The following is a 10,485-nucleotide window of genomic DNA, read 5'->3' on the forward strand; positions in this document are numbered from 1 at the left end:
TATATATATATATATATCTGTGCTATGATGTAATTTATGTACATTATAATTTATGCAAACATTATATATAATTATAAAGTATTATTATCCAAGATCGTAATTAATCTTGAAAGATTAATTAAGATATGTATATTTATAGCTAGCAATAAACAATGATGTGTTTTGCATTATACTTTAAGCAATACGAGCTCTCTAAGATACCTATACAAGGCATATCTGTGGAAATCATTTTGAATAATCAGTTTTGCTTTAAAAATTTGTTTATTTATATGACATTATACGATATTTCTTTTTATAGAGTTTATATAATAAAATTTATGTCCAGTAAAAGCATTTGAGCAATTACTGTAACAAACTGACAGATAACTTACTGTAGGTATATTTATATTTCACTTCAAACTTAATTAGAATCAATACACATGAAGATATACTAATATATTCATTATTTTTTAATTATAAAGAGCACATACTAAAAAGACTAAACATTACCTACAGAATAATTATTTTTATCGTATTAATAACAATCATAACAATAATTGCAGTCTTGTTCGTTACTCGTATATTAACATAATTCTTGAGGATATTTCTGTTGCTCGTTATTTGTGTGTGTGTGTGTGTGTACAAGATGTCTGACATCTCCATACAATACTTTATTAGCGTATTCTAGAGGTAAAAGAGAATCAAAAACTCTAATACAAAAATTTTGAGGCTGCAATAGTTTTTGACTTATAAGCGATCAAAGTTTGCCAATGATATCGCGTAAAACTCGCGCGCTCAGGCTCGTAACTATATTTACACGCGTACCGATCTGTCATCCGTTGATTTTTTCAATTTAGATGATCTTGATTTTTACTGCACAACTGATTTTTATTTTATGTAGGCGTAATACACATATACATAGGAAATGACAAAATAAAATCAGTTGTGCAGTAAAAATCAATATTATCTAACTTGAAAAAATCAATAACAGATGACAAATCGATACGCGTATAAGTGTAGTTACAGGATTGAGCGTGCAAGTTTTACGCGATATCATTGGCAAACTATGATCGTTTATAATTCAAAAATTATTGCAGCCTCAAAATTTTTGTATTAAAATTTTTGACTCTATATTATCTCTAGAACACGCTAATAAAGTGTTGTACGGAGGTTCTAAGACACCCTGTGTATATATATGTATGTGTATGTATATATATATATATATAAGTGCCATAAACCGCACAAGAGTGATATTGCTATTGTAGCTTCTACAAGGAAGATAATACTGTATCTTTTACTAACTTATTTTCTCTTATAGCTTTAAGTATTAAAACAGAATAAAAATAACGACTAGAAATAAAATTAATGAAAGACTTAACAATGTACACAATTTTCCACAATGGTAATTACATGGATCTGCAGCAATTTACATTACATTACATTATTATTTTATGGAATATTATATGTGATGATAAATTGTGATGTGAAACTGCATGTTTAATATACATGTTAAAACTTCGTAATTTTTATATACATCATTGAATGTGAATATAAATTCTAATAAAATTGGAATAAATATTTTTTAGACGACATAAAACAACTTTATAATTTTTGTTTTAATTTATCGTTTTCCCCTAAATAAAAAATTCTCTATGATAAAATAATAGAAATAACACATGATAATCACTCCCCCAATTCTTTGAAGAATTTTATTGATTTCTATTTGGATGGATTTTCTACATTATGTAAGTGAAAAAATGATGAATTATTGACAGAAATTTATTATTTATAATTTATAATTTCAAAAATATCTCGAGTATTATAAAAAATTGTTAAACTCTTTCAATCTTTTTCAGCACTGTTTAGATATTTAATTTTGACAAACACAAGACTTGTATAATACGATTACAACATTGCAACTCTAAATATTGACATATTTTTTTAAATAAAATAATACACTAATTATAATATCATTAAAATCGTGTCGCATTGTTTACTATGGAAAGAAAACAGATACTTGTACACTTTAAAAATATTTTGGCATTTGTTCCTTATTGATATATGTTGTATCATTTTTTTGTACGGTATTATATTGTTGCATCGTTTTTAAAATTTTTCTGACTTATATTTTGATGGATATTAAACATTGAATCTCTTGTATTATAAATTGCAAGACACTTTGATTTACAAATAATGTTTCATCATTCAGTGATGCCCAAATATTTGAAAAAGTTGAGAAACACATCATCGATACACAATCTATTTAAATGAACTGATGCCATCAATGAAAAAGATATTAAAGATATATCTAATAATTATAAATCTGCAATTTTTATTTACAATTTAGATGTTTTCTTCCTGTGAAAGTAAGAAAAAAAGAATAAAATCATAAATTTTCTCTATTTAAAAAATTTATGTTTCAAAATTATTTTTTTTAAACAATACACTTTTCGTAAGTACAATTTAGTTTCCGAAGTAGGCCGAAAGGATTTTGTCCAAAACTGCAATACTTAAATATCTTTCATTGATGCCGTCGAAACAGCAGTTATAAATAGAATACAGCGAGGCAATTTGAATAGCGAAGCATTTTATTGAATAATATTAAGATTTAACGCACGTGCTTGGAGAGATGCTGTATTGTTTATTTGAGCGATGCGATGGAAAGTCTTTCAAATGTTTATGCTTTGTTTAGTGGCGCTATAACAATTGTAAAAAAATTGAAAATTAATTTTATCCTATTCAAATAATCCCGCCATACCCTATATTATATATATGTATAAATAATACTAATAATATTAATAGCCTAATTTGTATATGGAATATATCTTACAATTATAGACACAATACTGCAAATTAATAATTTAACATGAATGAGACATATAATTTTTATTGAAAACATTAATTAATTAAAACAAAAATGATTAAATATATAAAAAAAAGTAGTTTTTATACCTGATGAAAATTGAAGTTAAATTATTAAGGAGAAGATACATAAAATTACAATTACAAAATAGAATTTTTATGCCTACTATTTACAATATAGGATTTTATATACTGTCTTTACTTAATAATTATTTATATTTAAAAGTTATATCTCTCCTCAATCGTAAGTTCTCACTGTATGTTTGACTTTTCTCTGCGCCTCCGTTTCATCTTCTGTACCATAAAGATGAGATCGGTGTTTCATTTCAGTCGCAACAGACTTTAATAAACCAACAGAAAAACAGAGAAATAAACATAAGAATATAACGTAGGTGTTAAACAAAAGAAGGATAAAATATATCAAAATGAATGAAATAAACCACGTTGATAGAGATGCTATCCATTATGATAGTAATCTCAGACTAAACTCACCAAACGAGAGCGCACTCTTTTTGGCATATCTTCTTGTAAACTGTGAATTTCGTTGCGCCTTAAAACGAGTTGCGAACCGTCCTCGAAAATCACCTAAACAGAAAGATTGCGCAATTCGTTATTAATAATTAAGCGATTAATCTTATATTCAAATCTTATATTCATAATATCAGTTTTTACTTACAGTAAACATTATCCGATGATTTGTACCTTCAAAGATACCATCATATGTTTGTCCATCTGTCCAGTTTACAGTCACCGCGGCTCCGAGTGGTGGTGTATTTCCAGGATCATAATTCTAAACAGAGAAATTTCAGTACAATATATTCATAAAGTATATTTTTCAAAGAATATCATATATTTATATATATATATAAATTGTTGTAAAAAAAAATATATATATATATATATTTATAAAAATATATATATTTTTTTTTACAACAATTTTTATTTTAATAAGCTTCAGACAAAGAATAGAGCAGAAATAAAACTATACAACTATAGACGGAGAAAGAGAAATTGAGTTAATAATTTGACAAAATAGACTGCACAAAAACTTACGATTATGTCAGAGGGAAACAAATCATCGCTGAAACTGTTATCGTTAAATGTAACCATGTAGAAAAGAATATCCTGAATAGACTCGACTTTGGCTTGATAGTATCTGGTATTTCGATGTTTTGCCCAAACGACTTCACCTTGCCGTATCTGCGGTATTTTTTCCTTGCCTTCGTCGTGTCCGTTACATGTTACCTGTGGATGGCGTAGATTAAATGTTAATATTTTACCGTGCAATTTCGTGTAATCGTGTATCTTACGATTATTAGATTGTATTGTACCTGAAGTTCCTGCGAGTTGTATACCGGTATAATAAATGTGGCACCCGCTGCGAGACCACAAGACGGATGAAACACATTGGTACATTGATTACATTTTAAGCATGCTCCACCATCCTGTCCGCAAAAGCAACATTTCTTGTGACACGAGTCCTCCATAATTGTCAATACGTTGATGGGATCTTTATTTATGGCATCTTTGAAAGTGGCTCCTGGTACCATAAGCGTGCACAAGATGTGTGCCCATCGACTATCGCTAGTACGTTTTAAAGGACCGCCGAACATCGGGCACAAACAACACATCTAGTTTGTCGTAACAATAGAGCGAGATTTAGACAAAACGCATGTTTAACGAGATAAAGAGAGAGTAAAAAAAAAAAAAAAAACAGATTTTTCAACACGTACCACATCGTTTCTACCGGCTTTACATCTGTCGCAGGCCCAATTTCGGATATCCTTAGGTAATATAGTTATACCGTAACAGGACGCGTGAACAGTCACGTGGCATTCTCTACATCGTAAGAGTTTGTTGTTTTCCGGCTCGACAGCCTGTTCTTTGGAATTGGCCGCAAAAATAGTGGCGGACACCTGATGTATATATATATATATATTTATAATTTATAATATAATTATATTTAATATAATTAACATAATATAATTTATATATATATATATATATATATAAATTATTCATTCAATAATATATCTTCGCAATTTATTGTGTACATTTACATTGGCTTCAATTGAAGAGAGAAACGAGTTAATAATTATTAAACATTTTTTTTCTCACCCATATCGGCGTGCTTTCAGGTAACATGGTTGATTGGCAATACCTCCAATCAGGTGGCATTACCCTGCTGCTTCCGCTCGTACACGAGGCAAAAGTGGCGCATATTGCACAATGAGAAACTTGAGCACTCCAATAATTATTGAACGCTTTCAACAGATCGTTATTTGGTATATTTGGGTAAATCATCTCCGAAATGTGTCCCGGTATCATTGACGTAATTGATTGAGAATTACCACTGGATTGCGACACATCCGTGGATTGCGTTGATATTGTATCGGTTGATTGATCTCTTGTAACTTCAATCGTAGGGACAACAGTCGCTGTTTGTTTTTTCCTCGTCGTAGATTTCTTTAACTTTTCTTTAGGCTTCTTTCTCAAGATAGATATTTGTGTTTGTTTCACATTAGATGAGGATAAATGTGGATAAATATTAACTGCCGTATTTATAAAACCTGGTAGCTGCGCTTTATTGTCGGATATACTTGAGTTTGATATATTTTCGCTCTCGCTAGGGTGCATGAGATCATCTAAAGCCGATTTCTTTTCAATCGAAGAATGCACATTTGGATATATAGTGCTTTGTGCATTCATAACTCGCGATAGAACGTTGTCCGCATTAGACACATTATAGGTTAATGCAGGCACGTCGATAGGATGATTAACTTGCGTTCCGATGGAAGTACTTGCGATATTTGTTCGAGACGTATTCATAAATGCGTTATTGTTCGACTTGCAATTCTTCGAAGATGATTTTTTACGCGATGTTTGCCCTTTTTGCGACTTTTGGCGCAATGTACTTTTGGTGGCAATTTGTTTTGAACTGTTTGGAACAGTTGCATACGCAGAATTCGCAACAGTTGACGCAGTGGCAGTTTGCAAATACATCATGTTATTAGGCACGATTTGAGAATAATTACACATGGCGGGAGATATAAACGTATTTGTTTGTGGTAATACGTGCGTTTGAAATTTTTGAATATGGATAAAACCACTTTTATTTACCGTGGTGCCAGTAGACGCTTGAGTTGGGGGAGAAACGTCTCCCGAATGACAAATGTACGGATTGTTTTTCCAGAATATCTTTGCGCATTCCTTGGAATTATCCACTGTAGACATTACCTTTCCCAATGGTCTTTTCAGATTACTATGCTGATTAAATACCAACGAAGACTTCACAAAGGGATTATTGTTAAAAATCAAAGATTTGCCTTCTGAAGTAGAAATTGGAGTAATGGCAGTACCAGGTGGAAGTTGGTGTGAAAAATCCTCCAACTGCGGTATACTTTTAGGTGTATTATCATTTCCAATGTGTGATACTTCTAATTCATTCTGCAAAATCGGAGGATTAGAGTGATGGAAAGTTGTATTTGGTAGATATATTATACTTGCAGATGAGGTAGCAGGTTCCGATTCTGATAAAAGCGTATTATTTGATGCATTCATACTCGCAGTCGAGTTCAATGAATTTGTTTGACTTATAGTAGCATTTTCAGGCTGTGAAACTCTTGATGATAAATGTAACGGTATGCTTAATCGAGGCGCTTTTATCAAATTCTTATGTTTTATCGATCCATGTTCTCTAGACATTGCTGCAGTTTTGAGCTTTGCATATGTATCCTGTTTCACATGAATAACATCTTTTGTACTTTCATTTTGATATTCAGAAATTTTTTGTACTATAGTATCATGATTTCTATTCATAGGGCATATTGTTTTGCAAGTGTCACTTTTGATATCTTTCAACAAACTACTTATCGCTCTATCTCCAACTGTACTGTTCATTAATATTTCAGTGCCTTTGTCATCACTACAGCCAAAGTTTGTCATTTGACCACTATTGGTTATATTTATGGTAGTTTTATCCTTTACATTTGTCATACTGAGCTCATTACCAAGTGAAATAATATTTCCAGGTAATGTATTGATTTTTCCTTGATTGTTAGATATATCTTTTACAGTATGAATGCTATGAAGATCAGATAGCACCATATTTCTATGTTGCACATTGTCATTTGAAACATCTAAAGTCGATGCATGAGTATAGAGTGATATATTATCATGTCTGGATTTACTTTTGAATGCATGTTTCAATCTTATTTTCTTCTGCCCACTGTGACTCAAATGCTTTTTTCTCCTTTTGATAGACTTGTCGACAACTTCGGGAAAATCTATCTTAAGAGGATCTTCCACAGGATCATTTTCTATTATAATATTATCATTATAACTTCCTTGAATCACAGGAATTTCGTCGCTAGTTTCCTGGGACATATCTTCAAAAGTACTTATGTCATCAACTTCACTTTTTATTTCAACTTTAATCACTTCCACATTCTGTGTATCAATAACTTTGGCTTCCTTTTTAGATTTTGATTCAATCTTTAATTTTTTTTCTCTACTTCCACTTTGCTTTCTCTTCTTCTTTTTGCTCTTCTTGCGATTGTAACCATCATCATACACAGATGCCTCATCAACATCTAAAATAAAAAATACTTTAGATTAGTAAAAAAGAAAAAGCGTTTGGATCTATACCTATTAGATTGATTAAAATAAAAATGTACAATATTTTACCCATTTCTCCTGCTTTTAACCAGATATCTTCTAGAACCTGCAATTGCTGTTCGTCCGGCTCATCTATCGGCTCCTCTATTTCTTCAAATTCGAGATCTTGCAAAGCCTTTTTAATATCCGGAGGTATATCCGCACGATTCACCAGTTCTTCCATATTAACAACAGGATTGGCGCCTATAATCTTTTTTTTATGAATCATATGACGCTTATTTTTTGGCGCTGCATTCAGATAGCTCTGTGGTAATTGACCATTGCTACTGTTGTTACACAATAAATCCATTTGTGATGGCATTGGTGCAGCGGTTTGTCTAGGATCCTCAGGATGGGGACCAACATCTTCACCGCGCAGCCATAAATCATACCTATGTTATCGGAATTAATATCAAGTTGTATACAATAGTCTACTATAATAAATATTTTAACATACAATATATGTAGTGCATGTTATGTACATAATCATATAAAACTGTTAAGTAATCTTAGGCAAAGAGGTATCTACATACCTCTCTGGTTGAAAGCGTTTGACAAAGGTATCCATAGATATTTTGACCATATCTTTACTACAAGAACATTGTGTAGCTCTCTTCCCATATTCTACCCATCTAGGTGTTGCAAAGTTGGTGGATTCAGCGCAATTAAATCCATGATTAAAACCAGCATGATAACCATATGGAAATGTAATCATTATTTCTCCAGCTTCTTGCGTTATCTGTAAAAATGAAAGCCAAAGTAGCTAAGAACAATATCTGGAATTTATGATTGTGACATAAATGGAGACATACTTACCTTGTTACATGGAATGGAATATTGTCTTAATATTTGAGGGGATATCAAAGACATTTTGTGACGCAAGAAGGCCTGGCAACTCTGATAACTCGATGGAAAAAAGCCGCTAGCTAATCTCTCCAATCTTCGTCCGTGTTCCGGAGGTATGGCATACCATGTCTTGGGTGCACCAAAATGAAGATAATTTATAGAATAAAGATCCATATCCTCCGTATGCCAAGCAAATGTGGTTTTCCACATTCCAAAATACAGATAAGCTGTATTGACACCGTCAATGGATATACCATAGTCTTTATTAACATAATCCAGAATCGTTCCCAAATGATTGATATTCCACTCCTTTACTTCTGGATTGGTCAAAGAACCAGATACGTCTGCACCGTATATCGGCGCTACGTACGTTATGTTCTTCCAATATTTCCTTTCCAGATCCTCGTAATCAAAGTGACGAGGAGTTGCATAACGTTCGGAATTAGCCAATTTACTATACTCTTGGATGGTCATTAATTTCTTTTGAATATTGATCTGTTGATAAAGGCCTTGCTTTCCAGTGACAACTTGACAGATTGGCGCTGGAATAGTGAGATCTAGAGCATCTAGGTTGTAGCCCTCTTTCCTCGGGACCCATTCTGGTGGTGGTATCACTTTTGCCAAGCCAGCTTTATGAGCTCCCTGACTCTCCATATATTCCACATATTTTGTGAAATTTTTAAATTCTTCATACGTCGGTCGAAAGACTTGTATGCGAGGTATTCCTCTTGAATTATTTGCCATTGCTGCATTTATTACTGCTGCAAATCAATGATAACTTTAAAAATATCTAATGAAATATATAGTAATCAAAAATAATTTTTAAATAACTTTAGTAGTACTGCAATTATTTTTTACTTTTATAGTATTATTATTCTTTTTTATCTTTTCATGTAATTATGTATAAAAAAAATGCATAATGCGTATATGCCATAAAAATTTGTTAAAAAAAAAAAAAAACTACTCTTTTTCTCTTTTCTTTCTTAATATATTAAAAAATATATATCACTCCTGAAAATTTTAGGATATTTTATTTCAATTTCGCCAGTAATTATATTCTTATATTACAAAAGCAATAATTCGTTATATTCCTTAAAAAAATCGAAAATGGACACCGTACAAAAATTTATTGATCTCTATTTAGGTAATACTAGCATCATTTTAATTCGATTTAGCAATTACTTCGTTAAATATCTATATGTATATTGAAAAACACTTCTGTTACGATGTATATAAACGATCGTTACGATGCATTTCATTCATCGTGGCTCGTACGCGATATACACGCAAGTGGGTAACCGTACGTCTCAAAGACTTCAAATTACGTGAAGCAATTGTATAAAATATCGAGAAAAATGGATAGCAGTTACGTAGAAGGCAAGAAAGAGAAAAACGAGCAAAAGGAAAAAAAAAAGCGAAAAGAATGGATGCACGCGATTTATTTCCCCGGTAACACTTTGAAATCATAGGTAAGTTCGATGTTTTCAGAACGAAACGTGTGTGAGGGCGGCAGAGAAGGAGGGGGAGCAGAGAAAGGGGATCCATAAACAAAATGGTAGTTATCTATTGTTACGGGATTCTCTCCCTCGCGCGACACAAGGGATCCCCTCGACTCTCGATCGCGGATGTTTGTTCCGCGATTACCTTATTCCTCTTGCGGAATATCTTTCGATCGGGAACGAACCAGGGGATGACGAAACAACGGGGCCTCGATCGGGGACTCGTGATCGCGGCGCGGACACTCGAGGAGAGACGAGATGGATAACAAATCGCCCTTGCGGCGAGCGCTTATTACAGACGGGTACTTACACACGCCCGATGTAGGATCACCTCTCCTGTATCAGTAGCATCGTCCTTCGCGAGAAGAGATGCCCCGTCGATCGAAGTTAATCGCGCACGATTTTTGACACAACACACACGGGTTTTGGATGCAGCAGCGGATGAGCCGCGCAGCGTCGTCGCCGTACGCGCAGTGAGGTGGCGCTCGCGTCGCTTTCGCGACCGCTAGCGACATCTGCTAACGGCGTGCCAAATTCGAATATTCGCCGTTTGTCACGTAGGCCAGCGTAGGCGGATGTTGAGTCAATTTTCGCTAGAGAATCCTTGGTAATATTTATAATATTAAATAATAATAATATTAAT

At 32.8% G+C, this 10,485-nt stretch overlaps 1 protein-coding gene across 3 annotated transcripts; it reads right to left on the reverse strand.

The window, feature by feature from the left end:
- Positions 1-2,404: 2,404 nt before the first annotated feature.
- Positions 2,405-10,317, reverse strand: LOC138932212 (uncharacterized). Of its 3 annotated transcripts, none has more exons than XM_070293812.1 (11): positions 10,153-10,317; positions 8,314-9,101; positions 8,031-8,236; positions 7,528-7,889; positions 4,960-7,433; positions 4,575-4,757; positions 4,173-4,472; positions 3,895-4,086; positions 3,518-3,631; positions 3,334-3,426; positions 2,405-3,181 (listed from the first exon to the last, which is right to left on the reverse strand). In XM_070293812.1, exons 2-11 carry the CDS (start codon positions 9,085-9,087, stop codon positions 3,080-3,082), a joined length of 4,800 nt encoding a protein of 1,599 aa, XP_070149913.1. In that variant the 5' UTR covers positions 9,088-9,101; positions 10,153-10,317; the 3' UTR covers positions 2,405-3,079. The 3 variants fall into 3 exon arrangements, with proteins under 3 accessions (XP_070149913.1, XP_070149914.1, XP_070149912.1); XM_070293813.1 differs by having other exon boundaries at positions 2,405-2,676; positions 8,314-9,104; XM_070293811.1 differs by having other exon boundaries at positions 8,314-9,104.
- Positions 10,318-10,485: the final 168 nt, after the last annotated feature.

Source organism: Polyergus mexicanus, unplaced genomic scaffold (assembly GCF_030449975.1).
Source record: "Polyergus mexicanus isolate NDT 795.1 unplaced genomic scaffold, iyPolMexi1.0 SCAF_4, whole genome shotgun sequence".
NCBI classification, from domain to species: domain Eukaryota; kingdom Metazoa; phylum Arthropoda; class Insecta; order Hymenoptera; family Formicidae; genus Polyergus; species Polyergus mexicanus.